Raw genomic sequence first — 16,748 nt, 5'->3', positions numbered from 1 at the left:
ACAAACATGTTGACAGGTGAAATGAGCCTGTGTTCTGCCCGCTGCTGTCAAGGGGTTGCCGTGTCTGCGTGCGTGTGCTCTGCAATCAACTTCTGCTAAATACTAATTACTGACTACTTAGTGTGAATGCCCTTTCTATTGGGTCCCTTTAGTATAAACATTAATTATAGGTCTTTTTGCATGGCCGTCATCATTATTCCACCAAAGGCCCCCGAGGAGTGAGCCGAGGCCAGGCGCTGGGGCCGGACCAGGCCGAGGGGAGCGCGGGGATTGTGTGAAACTGCGTCAAACTACAGCGCCAGGACCCGGTAATGCACACAAGTGATATTTGTGTGCCGAGATCAAAAAGCATTTACCTTTAGATGTTTCCTGCTATGAATATTCAACATCCTTATTGAAATCTAATTTGGGTCTCCTTGTCTCAGGGGTCTTTTCATCAGTGCCTGTTGCCTGAGGCCACCGCTGATTGACAGCCAAACTTTTGTAAAGAGCACGCAGGAAAAATAAAGTGGGGGAGGTGGGGGGCGCGATCTGGTGGCGTGAGCGATGTGAAGCTGGAACAGACGAGCGGGGTGGATGGGGGGGACGGGGGACGGCCAGCAGGGCTTGGGAGGCATTTAACCTCCCTTACAATCACAATCAGAATGCTGCGCTTCTGGTTGTTTGCTAACGGAACAAATATTTTTGAAAGGTTTCATCAACTTCATTTTATGAATACATGTATTTGTCATTTTTATCTATGCTGTTTTGCGTCACTGATGTAAACTAGGGACAAACCTGCACACTAGCAAGCAAAATTCTTTGAATTAATTTCTTTTTTCAACTTGACAGACATAATGACTGTTTGCATCTATATTTAAGCTAATCTACCAGGATAACGAATGTGTGATCAGCATCTTTGCAGAGATCAAATGCAATTAATTTGTTGTGTTGAGTAAAGAAAAGATTTGTCCATATTTACACAGTTGTGACACTTCCATCTGACGTGCACTAAAAAAAGTGGTTTTTTCTTTCTTTCTTTTATTTTTTTTATTGTTTAACTGTTATTCCTTAACCTTACATGTCTCAACAGAAGACCTGCAAAGTTGTCAAGAAATATCCTTCTATTCATCTAATACAGTGCCCTCCATTATTATTGGCACCTGTCGTCATATTGTTTTGAAAAAATTCTGTCCGGTACTATTTAATGAAGAAAGGCTTTAAAAACCTGACTACTGGCAATATTTGGATTTTTGACTGTATGTAAACATAGTCAATGAATGAGGTTGACAATGGCTTGCTGTTCCCTGCTAAATTTAATGTAAAAAGGGATTTTGAGACAATGTGGAGGGAACGTTTGAATGTTTTTTAGGTTATAGGCCACATTAATACTACATGTTGGAAATAAATTATCTTGGTCTTAATTTATTATATCACAAAAACTGTCCTTATTTTTGGGAATGAGGGAGTACCTGGAAAAACCCTGAGCAAGCACGGGGGGTAACGTCAAAACTCTACAAAGGAGGGTCAAACTCTGAACGTCAGAACTGTGAGGCAAACCCACTGCATTGTCCTTTGGGTAATGTAATGTGATTCTTTTTTCAAGGAAAGTGGGTCCTTCAACTCCACTGGTGCATAATACTGAAATATCAAGTAAAATATGACAACACGACAATCCTAACAGGCAGAAAGGGATCAACACACACACACACACACGCATACACACACACACAATTCAATGTGGTTCTCATCTGGCCAGTGGGTTATTACTGCGCAGGTGTAGACCCGGTCCCTAAGGGTTCTATTAAAACGATGCCCCTCTCAAGGCCAACTCGGCTTTCTCTGTAGATTTAACGTTGGCCATATGTGTGGCAGGAGGCAAACAGCTGATGGGGTTTAATTGACCGAAATCAACATATTTAGTTGTGCGATTGTGTGCGCCAACCAGCGGGAAAATCGTCAGTGGGCTTGAGCGTCAGGATTGTTTGAACGGGTCTAATATGGATCAGACCCCAGGTGGAGAAGAAATAGGAGCCATCAAAACACGTGCCCGTAACGTGCCCGCTATATGATCATTTTGTATTTTTTTCCTTTTATAATGTCATTTTCAAGCGCAATATTAAAGCATTTGTAGTATCTAACAGCTGGGCTGCATTATATATATTTCTTGTAGAACTATTGAAATGATATATCTACTTGAACAATTGAAAAACATTTAATAGCTATTAACAGATTTCTGTTTTAAAAATGGCAATAGTCTAAATTCACAGGGTATATTTCGCTTTCTTTTAATTCTGTTAAATTGCAGGTTTTTTTAAACAAATCAAACGAGCATAATACTGTTCTATAAACACAAAGAAGTGTCACCAATGAAGTGCAACAATTTTGTTTAAACCCAGAAAGTTGGGTCAATTTGACCTAAGTTTGGGTTCTTTTGCAAAAAACAAGAAATTGTTGGCTTGTTTTGTACAAAAAAAATGTGGTTTTGTGCAAAAGTGAGTCAGTCCATATTTTAACCCAAATTGGGTTATTTTCAACCCAGGATTTCAAAGGGTGTATGCCTATGATTATTGTTATAACATCTGTCTAAATGTTGCGCCACCATTTGTGTTCATATTGCCATTGCTTATAAAACAATCAATGGTGTTTTCCATTGTGAGTAGGGGTGGACGAGTAACGATACCAGGTATTGGTATCTCAGCCTTATTTCAAGGAGGTATTGGTACGATTGTTTGCCCTCTATTTTCTCCAGGCACTCCGGTTTCCACCCACATCCCAAAAACATGCATGGTAGGCTGATTGAGCACACCAAATTGGCCCTAGGTGTGAGTGCAAGTGCGGATAGTTGTTCGTTTCTGTATGCCCTGCAATTGGCTGGTAACTGGTTCAGGGTGTCCCCAGCCTACTGCCCCATGATTGCTGGGATATGCTCCAGCACGCCAGGGACCCCCCTGGGGACAAGCAGTATAAAAAATTGATGGATGGGTGTTTGCCCTCTTGTGGACGTTTTACAATCAGGAATTTGAAATTAGAACCATAGAAATTTGCCTTTAATCTCATGCAATTTCAAGGACAAATACTATGTTGAATATATATTGATCTATTTAAAATGATCCGTCATTGTTTTTTGGCAGACATTTTAAGTCTAAAAAAATACTAGCATTATTGACACTTGGTATTGGTGACTACTCCAGATTTGAGTGCTTGTACTGGGATCTCTCTGAATAAAAGTAGTATTGAAAATTTCAGATTATGAGTTAGCATTAAGATAGTACGGGCATTCTTAAGGCAAAGCTATTTGGTTGTTTTAAATACACAAAGTGTAACTATTTGATGTTTGGTTTGACAGTAACCTTAAACGTGATGTCTTGCTGCTCGATGCCCTGCTGCATGTGAATTGAGCTCAAGGACACCATACAATGCTATAAGCTGAAGTTTGCACTCACCGGCAAAAATTAAAACAGCCAAATGACAATTTGTAGCTGGAAAAACTCCTAATTCGGGTGACTCCTATCTCAAGGCACCATTATGAATCATTTCTATGAATTAAGTCACAATTTAAGCCTTTTAAAACCCTTACATAAAGGGATAGTTTGATGACACTGGTGTGGAAGAAATTGAGATCGGTGACCCAGCAGGCGCTCTCCTCAGGCCAAAATCTTGTCAAAAGAGTGGAATCCGAAACGGCTCCAAAAGAAGTTGATAGACGCCATACTATTTGTGTAATGAGGGGTCAAAAATACTTCATTCACAGTCTGGGTATGGCACACATCACTTTAAGATTTTAGTGGCTTTACAAAACAAAGAAGGATTATAAAGTAGTGAATTTCAGTTTTGTCGGAATGGTTAAAAGTAGTAGTAAGTCACAAGGGATATTCCACCAGTGACCTAAAAGGCGCAATGCAATTAGCACACAAAGCCAATCAACGGCCCCCAATATCACAGTCCTCTAAGGAACGGTAGACTTATAATGCCTCCTGATCTATTACCACAAAGTGATTAATCCTCCCTACACAATGACCACTCTTCAACTGGGCCTCTATATTATGAGGTGGCCCTTTACGGCGGTTGAGTTTTGTACTAATTAGCATTCAACTCAGGAAGCAAAGACAACCCCTCCACCAGGAGAAAGGACAGGAGACGGCGACACAGTGAAATGTCATTAACTTGATGTTAATTACTAATTAATAGGGCTATTTCATTTACATGTATCTCTGATGGAGTCTGCCTTTAGTGGGTTACTCTGAATGGCCGACAAGTTTGGGGGGTGCGGTATCGTGTCTTTCTGCTACACTCTGCTTCTTTTCTGCTAATTAAATAGTAGGTCGCTCATCACTGTTATGTCTGCTTTTACAGCACCATTTTCTGTCAGGGAGGACGCATGAAATAAGTGACCGCTCCAGCTCATTATGGATGAGGCTGTTGATCATCGAGCCCACCAACTTGGAACTTACTTTTGGTGAGACCCCTTCCCTTTCTTCTTCCACCTGTTTCTATGGCAACCTAGCTGTTGGGTCCCATGAGAAGGAGTGGGTTGGTTTGACAAGTGTCTGGCCATTCACGCATGGACAGTGCCAGCGAGCCAGCATGGCACACAGTGTAGTGCCATATGGTGCCACTGCATACAGTACGTCTTGTTGGCCAGGACTTGGGATTTCGGGCTGGGGTAGTCCATGAGTGGTACCAGAGCTTACTGTTCTAAAGATGATGCAGAGATTGACTGCGAGGTCAGGTCAAATTAGTTGCAGAAAAAAAAAAAAAAAGCCTCGAGCCTTGCATTCTTCTGATATGTGACACTTTACTGCCTCCCAGTGGCATTGCATATCAACCACATAAAGACGCCTCAAATATTGCAGCTAATTAGTGTTGAGAAAATATGTTTTTTATTTTATTCAAAGTTAAGACATGCTTTTAAATAACAGCATAAGTTAAATTTTACAGTACTGCATTTTTGCAGTAATACTGTTATTTTTCTAAAGGCAAAATTTGAGAGAGTTGACAGGAACCACACTGAGCGACTACGTAATGTTACAGTTTGGGGGTTGAGTGACAGAAAGCATGTAACAAAAAAATACAACCGATACAGTAAAAGTGAAAACCGTGAAAAATCAGAGGATTACCATATTTGTTCAACAGATAATGGAACAAGTGGCATTCACATTGAGGAACATTAACAAAGTACAGCAAATGTACACGTTCAAGAGTGTGGCCATTCATGATCAATTATGTAAAAGTCTATGACCTAACTAGCCTTATCTCGTTTTCTATTGCTGACAGTATACACAGGCAGCATGTGATTAAAAAGAGTAATGACATTTACAGTGTGACACAAAACAATCTAACCATATTTGAGATGACAATAAATTTCATGTGTGATTACAAAAAAAACACCCATTATAAGATGCATACAAAGCTGTGCCTTTGTATGTGAAGGTCAAGCCGATACGCAGTAACAGTTGTAACACAATGATCAGATCACCGTGAGTCCCAAGCAGGCACAAAAACGTATATGCATAGATTAGCAGAGTCAAGTAAGCACCTGAACTAGATATCAAAATTTCCAACGGCAAGCGTAAATGCTACGAGCAATAATTTAACATTTCTGGATGTGCAATACAAAAAGGTCTACAAACTGAAGATCTCTCATTGTCTTGCAGCACGTGCAACATTCATCATGTCAGTGTGCAACAAGCTCACAGTTAAGCAAAGGAGGAGGAGGAGACATCTCCCAAATAAGTCCAATTTCGATGACGACAATAAGTGCGATAGCTGCTTTCACAAAAGCGAGATTCAAATAAAAACTAGTCAGGGCTATCGGGCTTCTTTTACCGTACTGTCGCAACTTAATATATTCATTCAGTTTGAAAATATAAACCAAATATATCTTAAGCCATAAAAATATAGAAGTACTTTATTCAAAAATAATTAAAGGAGGTATTTCTACATTATGAAACTACAAAAAAAAAAAAAAAGTACATTTTCATTTAACTTTGGTCTTTCTGCTTTTGAACATTTGTTGCAACAGCAAACAGGTAGGACACGCTCAAAGCCTTTTCACCTCAATGGAACAAAACATGTAACCATGTTGACGGGGAACAAACAAGTTAGAGGACAAAAGAGCGCTGCCAACAACTCACACCAAAACAAAAGAGACAGAACAACCAAAGTCTTAAAGCATTGCGTAACTAGAATATCACTCAACAATGAGGTGGCATTTCAGAAGCATTTTTTTTTTTTAAACGAGGAGCATTCAAAGTGCAGAACTCCACCAAGGCTAAAATTAAAAAAATAATAATAATAAAATAAAATAAAAAAAAAAAAAAGGACGGACTGAGGATGGATGGAAGTGGGTTTACGACCGTTCCGGTAATTGTTCAAGTATTGACCGAATATGCTTCGTCACACTGCCAAAGATTTGGGGTTTCCAGCTTTGCTTTGTCTTGCATGTGTAATCTCTATATTCAGACCAATTGTGAATGTTAAAAAGAAGGGGGAAAAATGTTTTGTTTCTTTAAGCAGGATCTGGCAAAAGCTAAGAAAAGTGATTTTTCTCAAATCTTGCACTGTTCAACAAATATATATATATATCACCATCTGGTGGTCTTTTTGTGTCACTGTCTTATTACGTTGTCATCAAATAATTTTCACTATGCAAAAAAACAACAACAAATAAACAAACAAAACAAAAGTTACTTTAAGTAACATTTAACCATAATGTACTTTTTGTTCATCCTGAAAACCTTCATAAATCAACAGCCTCTCTGAACAGTACCCTGACATCACGCTGGTGTTTTTATGATTAGAGGTTGTGAATTTGTCTATGTGAGCAACAAAAGGACGGTACAGACTGTGTGCTTTGTGTGCATGGAAGAGAGCTTGAGAGCAAACAAGCTAGAAAGCGAGAGAGAGCGAGAGAGAGTGAGACAGACAGACAGATCTGTGCAGACAATGCAGGTCTTCCACGGGATAATGAAGTCCAGTCTTGGACAAAGTGTTCAAATATGGATGTGGTGATTGCGTATCTTGCTCGAGTCAATGTCGATGCGGCGGGCTTCAGCAAAGGCCAAAAAGATGCAAAGGCCAAACAGATTGACGACGGTGATGAGGCCAAACATGGACGACCATGAGCCTGTGGTCTCGATGAGATACCCCGAGAAATACACCATAAGGACCCCTACACACACACACACACACACACAAAACGTGAGATTAATTTTAAGAGATAAAAAGTTGGCGTGAAAGAATCAGAAAACGTCACAGTCCCACACAAGCCCAACGGCTGTCATTCTGTGTCGTCCATTATTCATTCATCTGTCGCGGCCGCTGTGATGCTGCTTTCTTGATGAAATAAACATGACACAAAGGAGGCGACGCCGTTGACAGCGCGTGAGCTCAAAGTCATCATTTTGAGTGGTAGATTAATTATTTGACCAAAACGTGTGTTATAAGGTGAAGGGGAAAAGAAAAAATCCCAGGGAACGACCGATGTTGTTTTTACCCATTGTTGTCAAATGAAAGAAACTCACCTGAGAATGCGCCGCATGTGTTCATAACACCTGTCAAAAGAAAACAGAGACGGCCGGGCCATGTGAAACTTTTATACGAAATGATCCTACTGTTGAGGTTTTTCCATCCAAATGTTATTTTTCACTTACCGAACAAGGCCCCTGCACAAGATGGAGCGAGATCTTGAACGTTTACAGATACCCCACTGTAAAGCAAAAGTGTCATTAGCTCCCTTTTGGTTGATCAGTGTCAAATACAAACAATGAGATGAAAAACTGAAAAAAAAAAAAAAAGCACAAATTGAAAAATGGTGACAAAAGGGAGACAATTATGACTACCCCTTGAGACCAAAGCATCCCTGACTACTACCCCTTCCAGGGCCAAATCGTCTGTTGCATTCAGCTTCTTCTCTCATAAGCAGCAACTGTTTTCACACAGAAATGCTGCCATTTTGTTTCGTGATGAATGCCCTATATCTAGCAAAGGTATTAAAAGGTGTAGCTTCTATTTGCCAGAGAAAATCTGTTGAATTATGACTTGCCTAGAGATGAAATGCATTTGCAAAAAAAAAAAAAGAAAACAGGCTCATAGTTTCTATTTGTGTAGGAATGTGCCCCATCCGGTTAACAACTTCAACTTGGGACACCTGTCGTAATATTGAAATAACCAAGTGAAGTTGAAATGTCTGATGTTATGTTGCACAAAAAAAACAACTAATTGCTGTGAGGGGCCTCTTCACTAATCTAGACAGAGATTTTATTTTATTTTTTTCGGTTATATGAAGTTCTCTTTGGAATACCTTTTGTGGTTACCTCGAAATTCAAAGTGGTTAGTTTAACAAATTTTCAATTACAACCCATTATTTTCCATAACCTCTACAAGGACCAGAGGTCACATGGTCATTTGGTTGTTGGGTTACACATTAAGATGCAAAGGAAATTCCACAAGATTTCAAGTTGGATAAATGCCAGACCAAAGGCAACTCTAGATACTTTTAGCTCTAGTTTTTGTAAGCAAAGGGTGCCAAACCTTTTTTGTTTTTTTTTACCTTGATTGGTGAGCTAAACCTTCAAGCCATAAAGTTTTACTCACAATTTACTGTACTGGATTAAACAAGAAAGATAAAAATAAGAAATCCAAATGTATTCTGCTGCACTTAAGTTAAATACAGCTGAACTGTACTGTGCTGGATTTTTCACATTCAATACTTCAACAGGAGGAAGTGTGAGTTAACCAGCACTAAGAAATCAGCATGAAGTAAACGGTTTCTGCAAAATGCCAATACCTGTGACTGAAGGTGGTGAGGCCCATTGTGGCCGACACAAACGCTATGGCCCAGGAGAACGTGGTGTTGCCACACAAAAGCAGGGTAAACACGCTGGAAACCCCCATGGAAAAAAACTAGAGGCAAATATGCATAAAAAAAGTCAATGAGGCAAAAATGTAAAGGTTACAACACACTTCAAATACCAGGATGTTTCCACAGCGACTCTACCTGCATTAACTTCCTCACAAAGGCCGTGTCAAAGCCTGTTGGGACATTTGAACAGCCACTTGAGTGAAACGATTACATTTGAATACGGCGATCCCCGCAGACTGGACGTTCATACCTTGACTTACGAGGTGGTCCGACAGGTAGCCGCTAAAGACCGATGAGGGGATTGCCACCAACCAAGGAATGACGTTGAACACCCAACCCTGGTGGGACAAAACCAAAAAACACATTAGGATATTTTTTTGGTCATGTTTCAAAATGTATTTGCTTCTGATGTACGACGTTGCTCTTTACATTTGAACTCCAAAGCGAAACACGTTTGCGTAAAAATACATTTGGACTTTTAATCATTTGCTTTTGCATTATTTTGCAAATGCTTTCTCCACAAACCAGTCTCGTCTGCTGCCATTACAATATTGCCTGCTGTTCACGGCAAAGAAGGAAACATTGTCATGGTGACTAAAGTACTATACCCTATTATGATGGACAGACAAGCACTTAAAAGCATTGAGTAACCACAACAAGGGTGGAAATCCGCGGCTTTATATTCATTGAGCTACACAATCTTGGTTCTAAGAGCGTCATCATAAGACCAGCATTATTTCCCCTCCTCCTTAAATGGCTCAAATTACCTTAGCATCAGGGAAGGTGTCTTTAAAGAAGGTTGGCAGCCATGACAACAAAGTGAAGAACGTGCTCGCTGTGCAAAGGTGTGTAATGATCACGGCGCTGGTCAGTAAATAAAGCAAAATAGAGAAATACATTTAAAATCAATGGGAACGGACATTGGTAACACATGACAGATTTAGACACGTGCAAAATGTCAATACTACGTTTAGTTTTTGTGGCTTTTTTTTATATGTGAAAGCCCAAGTTGCTGTCTGTGCCGTGGGTTTCCTGTTAAGGCCAATGTATTCATTCATTACAATATATTGACATTGGTCAATAAACTTGAACCACATTTTTTAATCAGAGATCCAAGTACTTTTTCTTGAATTTTTTTGTCTGCAATGAATCAATCACGACTCGGCTTCAGTTAACTGGTGAGCCGTGATTAGTTGTGACCATTTTCAGTCAATAGCACAAGTGGCAAAATAGCCACCCCCTGAGATGGATAGAAGCAAGTGGATTTTGCTTGTTTAATTTATATTCCACAATTGAAACATTAATCAGAATTGATCCGTTTTTCAACTAATTGGGCTGCACGTAACTTATCTGTGTTGACTTCCCCTTTAAACTCTGCAACATGGATCAAGTTGGTTGGTACAGCGGTTCAACTTATACATTTATCATTTTCTCACCAGACTGCAGGTTGTTTGAAGAGCCGCAACCAGTGCCTCTTGGTCAATTTGGACTGTGGACCACCATTTCCCAAAGACTCCAGCGTGATGATTGGCCCTGCGAGTACAAAAGAACACAGAAGGGTTTGCATATGAGAGGACAGTGACCTCACTTGGAAGCGATAAGAAAGCACAGCAGATAGCAGAGAGAAAAGTGAAAAACCTTACTTGCCTTCTCCTTTGAGTAAGTATTTCCACATGCAGTAGGCCCACATTACTGCCAGCAAACCCGACACATAGAAGACGCTCTCCCAGCCGTACAGGTCCAGCATGAGGGAACCAGCCCCACCAATTACAAGGGTTCTGCAAAAGGTCACATGGGTGCACGTGTTGCGACGGCCCCCTCAGCAAGACGCGTTCCTTAGCGAAGAAATGACTTACCCCAGATAAGAGCCGCTGCCCACGGTGCTCATGATGAAGCCTCTCTCACTCTCCACCACCTTCTGAGAGCACAGGCTTGCCAAAGAAGGGTAATGAACACCTGTAATCAGGAAAGGTCAAATTTTCCATGGTATTACTGTATACTGGATTCCACAGTTGTATCTAAGAGTGAAAGTTACAGGATGAAATCAGTGTCAACAGACTTTTTTGCAGAACAGGACAAACAACTAGATGTTTGTTGAAGCCGTGCTGTCAAAATGAATGTCGGGACTTGTTATGAGGATGTTAAATAGTACAATTGTGATATTTTACCTTGTAAAAGGCCCATGAGAAAGCGGGCCAATGTCATTGAGAAGATCGGCTGGGAGCAAAAATGGGCCAAGATGGGAGTGAAGGCTGTCATAGAGCCCCAGGCAGCTGCAGAGAGCAGGAGGACTTTTTCTCCTCCCACCCTGTGAGCACACGATGATGCATTAGTTCCAACCTAAGACTGTGACTTTGCATGTTTCACTTGAATTGCAATGACGACACTCACCGGTCACTGACGTAGCCTCCAAACACTTGCGTGAAGCAGTAACCCCAAAAGAAGCTTCCCAGAACCATGCCAGACTCCCTCTTGCTCCAGTTGAACTTCTCCGCCATGCTGACCGCACAGATGGGCATGGCCACCCGAGCACAGTAGAGGAGGCACGTACCGAGGAGGAGCACCACTGTCCATACCCTTGCCACCGGCCTGTAGAGGACCAATTGCACCGTTTAGTAAAAACAAAGAAGCGAAAGTTTGAAAGTGAGCATCACGGAGTGCAATGCCGTTCTCATTTGAGATGAGTAAAATATATATTCCACGGTAGCCGTGTGTTAATAAGCATTTATATGCAGGTACACTTGCAACAAATATCGATAATGCACATCAATTCTGTCACTTGCCTGTTTTTGACCACCACTTGCGTTTTGCTTGGAAACACAGTACACACCGCTGTGCAGAGTGCACACACTGCACACGCAAGGTCACCTGATGTCATCTGATGCGGATTTGCTCCTTGATCAAGTGACACGATTGCCATTGCATCATCACTGTCGCTGGATGGCCCAATTTACATACCCAGCGCAGCTTATAATGACTAGGATAATTTAGTAAAATTATATACACTTATGTTATTAAGCCCATTTCAGTCTATTAATGTTGATAACCATTTCAAAAGAATTTTAGGGGTGATGCTAAGCCTAATAACTTCGATAACAAGCTTGAGATTTACCCGTCCCATTTCCCCCTTTATTGTTTTTGTGTACTGTAAATCTTATGTCTAAGAAGAAACCTGAGGCTCCTGTTGTGAGAATGAGCCTTTTATGACTAAATCAATAAAGATCCATTTATAGAAAGCTGTGATGAATGCAGTGTTGTCTATAGTTATATTCAACAATATAACATATTTCACCACTTTTAATTGATTGACGTTTAACTCACTAAAGTTAAGGCTATATAACTATTTTTTAGTAAGTGGCCCACCCTCTCCTATATGTTTATGTGTGTAGTCCTTATGTAAGAGCGTTCAGTTTTGACACCCCATACACACTAACACTTCATCATCATCATCATCATCATCATCATCAAACAAAAAAGTCTGATGCTGCGTTTAAGAAAAACTTGTAGATTCTTTTTCATGATATTGAATCTTTTTAACTGTGCTAAAATGTCACATAATCCTCTTTGTAATTGACTCTTTTTTTATAAAGCATTTAGAATCCCCGTGTTGTCAAAGTGTGGTATAGAAATAAACTTGCCTCGCCTCATGTATAATATGCGCCTTGGCTCGATTGACAAGTTTGGGACAGACTGTACAAGGTGTGCCGTGGGAACGCCAATTTCACTTATCGGATCCAAAAATATCAATATGTACGTATTTTGTTGTGAGTACTTTGAAACATCCATCATCATCGTTATTATTTCAGTAGCTATACATTTGGTGACATCATCATGTTCGGTTTGTTTCATTTTCACATAGAAGGCACAATGGGTAGATTCCAACTCAAATAACTACAGCTAGATACAAACTTACCCGACTTAAAGTTCTGCAACATGTTATGTAATTATGTCTTTGTTTGTTTATTTGATGATTTAAATATCAAGTTAACACTGGAAACGAGCTTGATGGGTCGCTCATCACGGCTAATCAATGAAATATTTGATTGTCTCACCCACGAGCGTAATCGTTACCTTGACCAGTTATTGTTGTGTTCAGCCCACTTCTTGTGACATCCAGTGACTCCAAGCTTGTCGGACGGATGGTTCTCCTTGTGACAGAGCAAATCTGGATCATAGTTCTTGCCATGTTTTTGAATCACTGCCATTCAACGTGCTTGTCTGTAATGTTAGCGGCAGCCTCGACCCGTCAGCTTCAAAAACCGTCAGGAGACAGGAAGACACGGCGGACTTTCGACGTTCGGACATGCATATCTCACTGAAAGGGAGAAGAAGAAAAAAAAAAAGCTTCAAGAACAGCCGACCGGAAACAGCGAAGGACTCGTTTTGTCCTGACTCCTGATGCCCCGTTGAGGAGAAATCCACGTGTCAGTTTTTACCTCTGCACGTCTTTGTGTGGTCGTTAGAGGGCGCTCAACCAGGAAGTGATTCCACAAAACAAAACATCCGTGCACAGCTCGATGAAAATCATGAATAAAGGCAACACCCGCTGATTCTTTTTTCCTGATGTTCTTTGACTTTTCAAGTCGACGTCACGGCGAGGAACCACTCCGGATGCGATCATAAAAGGGATGCTTCTCAAATACGTAGCGGGACGCGATGCATGTGACATGTTCATTAGAATACAATGGTATGCATATTTGTTGTCACTGATTATAGTTTTGGGCCTGAAATATCTTCAACATGACAGAAAATAGTTGCGAAGCACTGGTAATGGGTTTAAAGACAGCTGCAGACGTGTGCTCACTTTCAATATCCACTGTATCTCCATCGGCAATATGTTGACAAGCAGAACATTGTGTATAATGTTTTATAAGTCAACTTTGCGGGCCTCGTTTGGTGCTGTGCCTCCAATGTAAAATATGCGCCTTGTTTCAGTAAGTGTTGGGGAACTGAGTTAGCGCATCCCTCGTAATGGAACACTCCAAGCTTTAGTGAAATTGTAAAACTTGCATTTATTGCAAAATAAAATAACAGTGAATGGAAGCACAGCAGATATAGTAAAAGAGAAGCTTATTTCACTCATGTACATAATACCATCCATGTGTCTTTGTATCTGCATTTGCCTTTACTTTTGCAGCCATTAACGGGAAAGTTACAGTCAACAAAGTATTTAAAATCATCCCCAAGTGTCTTATTGTGTCTCATGTTTGACATGTGGAAGCTTTTATTGACATGCACACAGCTAATCTTTTTCACTAGAAGCATGCGGTCGGTCACGCATAGACTGACAGCCTAATTTAGGCTTTATTCACCTTCCAATACCAACTTTCCCTGCCAACAGACAGAAAAAAAAACTAGTGTACATGTAAATATGAAAAAGAAAATACTGGTTTCATTCAGTATAGCGAAATGATAACACCAGGTCAAATAACATATTCCATTGAGTGAGGTCATTTTAAAACAGTATCAACCAAGTTCATCCTAATAAAAGGGAAATCTTTAGGAGGACAAAAATGATCTCTCATTTCTATATGGTACAAATAGATACTGGAAACCTGTCCATTTTATCCTTTCATTATTTTGGTTCCTCGATGGTCCCCTTACTGAGGTCTGTCATTTTGGGATACTTGACTTTCTTTTGATCGAGTTCATTTTGAGCCCACAGCAGCAGCTTCAGGAGCTTGGCCAACTTGGGTGTTGACTCACGATTTTCATAGTCGAGTACAGATTGGTTTACTTCACTCCACACCTGAAAGACAAACAAAATGTATCACAGATCATTATATTTCCCCAATATTTACTTAGTTACGAGTAGAGCTGAGCAAAATGGACTCAAATTCATACCACCAAATAATGCAATGATTGTGATTAGTTTTCTCCTTTTGACTGCTCCCGTTAGGGGTGGACACAGCAGATCAATCGTTTCCCATCCCACAGTTTTCCCGGTGGGCCGCTACAATGTGGTGCTGGGCCATCATTTATAGGCTACAACCTATTTTAAAGGCTACAACTTATTTACGTTGTATAAATGTTTTGGATTTAAGAACATCCACCACCATGACTTGGAAAACCTCTTTTGCACCTGTTTTCTTTCCTCTGTCTAAAGTTGGGAAATACCATTACAAGTTTTAGCTTCGTGCGCCCATGAGTGAAAAGATGGATGGGAAAAAAAGGTCAGATGGGGTTGAAAAAGCTAGAGTAAGAAAAAGAATAGCTTTATCAGGGCCACTGGCTGTACCTACGTTACCTTTTGTCTCTGCATCATATTGAGCAGATCTCCAAAAGGTGACTCCTCAGGGTTATCGAACGCCAGCAGGGCCAGCGTCCTTTCCATCTCAGTCAGACATTCTCGGCTCTCCTCCCCTTGCTCCGCTAACTGGGACTGAGCAAATTCGAGGGCAGCTTCTGTCTCCCTCAAGCGAATGAGCTCAATAAGATGCTGCTGCTGCAAACACAAATTGAAAAGATACAAAATGGGTCAAAACAACAAGTGTAAAGGATGTCTGCAGAATGAGAAGATCCATCCATCCATCCATCCATACTTATAAATCCTTATTTATAGATATAGTATATTTAGTAGTCAGTGACCGTCGAGCCAAACACAGGAAGTTCCATAGCCCAAGTCTGCCTTGCTTGATATAAAGGCGTGAACATGTGTGCCTTTGCAATTTGCTGGCAACTAGTTTGAGGTGCTCAACTGCCTCTTGACCATGTTCTGCTACAGCTCACAAACAAGTGGCAGACATTATAGACAAACGAAATTACCTGCAAGTGAAAGTAAAGGTAGCGATTGGTATCCAGCAGTTCCGGATGCAGACTGTTGATGAGCGCAATGGCATCCTGGATCTGCCCCTTCAGGATCATTTCTCTAATCTTTATTCTCTCATCAAGCGATTCCAAATCCACACTTGGCTCAATCCCAGACTCCATTCTGAACTTCTCCGCCGCCTCCTTGAAGCCCTCTATGGCACAAAACACTTGTCATATTCTTATATTTTGCTTTCAGCTATCGGTTATTAAAAATTCATTTGGAGAACCACACCTGTCACCAAATAGTTCATAATAAGTCTGTTCATATCAGCTCTCTGAATGTGGACATTATTGAGTTTATCCATCCATTCGTCCCTCGTTATGTCGTCTGGTTTCTCTGCATAGCTCATGATGATAAATCCTTAACATAAAGGGAATAAAAGTGATCTGAATTAAAAGTCTGAAGCAAAACCTTAGCATCATTTAAATCGTTGTAGTAACATCATGGCACCGGAAATAGAGTACAGTCAGGCCTGTGATAAAAACATAACAATGAAGCCTGACTACAGCATTGCACCAAATACAAACACAGACAACCTCCGCTTGGGGGGTTCAAATCACCCGCAACCTTTTGGAACGAGTGTCCACGCATAACCCAGACCAACAATTCTTTATTTTCAAGTTAAAACAGCCCTAACAATACCTTCAACCAAGTCGCTTCTTCGCAGCATTAGCAACTCGCCACTAGCTTCCAGCTTCAGCAACGGAAGCTCCTTCTTCTTCTTCTCCCTTTGCCCGAGTTGTTCATTAATGAAGCCTGGGCAAAACTCTGCTGCCCCTAAAGGTAGCTTTTAGTTACTGCGATAGGACCAACTCCATCTGAAGAATAAAAATATCTGAAATAATTTGATCTAGTCCCACCCCTTGTTCTCTTTGAATTTCTCGTATAAAATAAGTATTACATTGGCAAGTATTTAAAAAAAACTGCTGAAGATGATTAAAATGCTGTTGAGAATAATAATTTGGTATTTTTTTGTTTTGTTCAGGTAATTTATATTTTTGGATGTTTTCCCACAAATCCCTTTCAATAAATGGTTTGGTAATCATATCTGGAGCAAAAATACACTGGGAGGGAAAAGGAAAAAGACAAGCA

At 40.5% G+C, this 16,748-nt stretch overlaps 2 protein-coding genes across 4 annotated transcripts; both read right to left on the bottom strand.

Annotated features, from left to right (window-relative positions):
• Window positions 1–4,850: 4,850 nt before the first annotated feature.
• On the bottom strand, window positions 4,851–13,406 carry slc17a9b (solute carrier family 17 member 9b). 3 transcript variants are annotated; one of them, XM_085917998.1, is made up of 14 exons: window positions 13,282–13,406; window positions 12,917–13,160; window positions 11,237–11,434; window positions 11,014–11,153; window positions 10,702–10,801; window positions 10,493–10,623; window positions 10,282–10,378; window positions 9,613–9,709; window positions 9,096–9,183; window positions 8,981–9,015; window positions 8,771–8,886; window positions 7,635–7,690; window positions 7,506–7,535; window positions 4,851–7,153 (listed from the first exon to the last, which is right to left on the bottom strand). In XM_085917998.1, exons 2-14 carry the CDS (start codon window positions 13,048–13,050, stop codon window positions 6,975–6,977), a joined length of 1,401 nt encoding a protein of 466 aa, XP_085774124.1. In that variant the 5' UTR covers window positions 13,051–13,160; window positions 13,282–13,406; the 3' UTR covers window positions 4,851–6,974. The 3 variants fall into 3 exon arrangements, with proteins under 3 accessions (XP_085774124.1, XP_085774116.1, XP_085774134.1); XM_085917990.1 differs by lacking the exon at window positions 13,282–13,406 and having other exon boundaries at window positions 12,917–13,275; XM_085918008.1 differs by lacking the exon at window positions 13,282–13,406 and having other exon boundaries at window positions 12,898–13,038.
• Window positions 13,407–13,838: 432 nt separating this feature from the next.
• LOC147062476 (glucose-induced degradation protein 8-B homolog) lies at window positions 13,839–16,421 on the bottom strand. Its single transcript, XM_085918021.1, has 5 exons — window positions 16,299–16,421; window positions 15,888–16,016; window positions 15,611–15,807; window positions 15,093–15,290; window positions 13,839–14,594 (listed from the first exon to the last, which is right to left on the bottom strand). The coding sequence occupies exons 1-5, from the start codon at window positions 16,324–16,326 to the stop codon at window positions 14,421–14,423; spliced, it is 726 nt and encodes a 241-aa protein (XP_085774147.1). The 5' UTR covers window positions 16,327–16,421; the 3' UTR covers window positions 13,839–14,420.
• Window positions 16,422–16,748: the final 327 nt, after the last annotated feature.

This window comes from Syngnathus leptorhynchus, chromosome 1 (genome assembly GCF_054491065.1).
Source record: "Syngnathus leptorhynchus isolate UIUO chromosome 1, UIUO_Slep, whole genome shotgun sequence".
Taxonomy (NCBI): Eukaryota; Metazoa; Chordata; class Actinopteri; order Syngnathiformes; family Syngnathidae; genus Syngnathus; species Syngnathus leptorhynchus.
This window is presented reverse-complemented; position numbering and strand designations above follow the sequence as displayed.

Bases quoted from the DNA above. Each gene is read 5' to 3' on its own strand.
- LOC147062476 (XM_085918021.1), bottom strand. From the start codon at position 16,326: ATGCTGCGAAGAAGCGACTTGGTTGAAG. The intron at 16,017-16,298 runs GTATTGTTAGGG...CTTTATGTTAAG, and splicing joins AAGAAGCGACTTGGTTGAAG to GATTTATCATCATGAGCTAT. The intron at 15,291-15,610 runs GTAATTTCGTTT...TTGTGTTTGCAG, and splicing joins ACCTTTACTTTCACTTGCAG to CAGCAGCATCTTATTGAGCT.
- slc17a9b (XM_085917998.1), bottom strand. From the start codon at position 13,050: ATGGCAGTGATTCAAAAACATGGCAAGAACTATGATCCAGATTTGCTC. The intron at 11,435-12,916 runs GTAACGATTACG...GGTCCTCTACAG, and splicing joins CACAACAATAACTGGTCAAG to GCCGGTGGCAAGGGTATGGA. The intron at 7,691-8,770 runs GTATTGGCATTT...TTTGCTTTACAG, and splicing joins CTCACCACCTTCAGTCACAG to TGGGGTATCTGTAAACGTTC.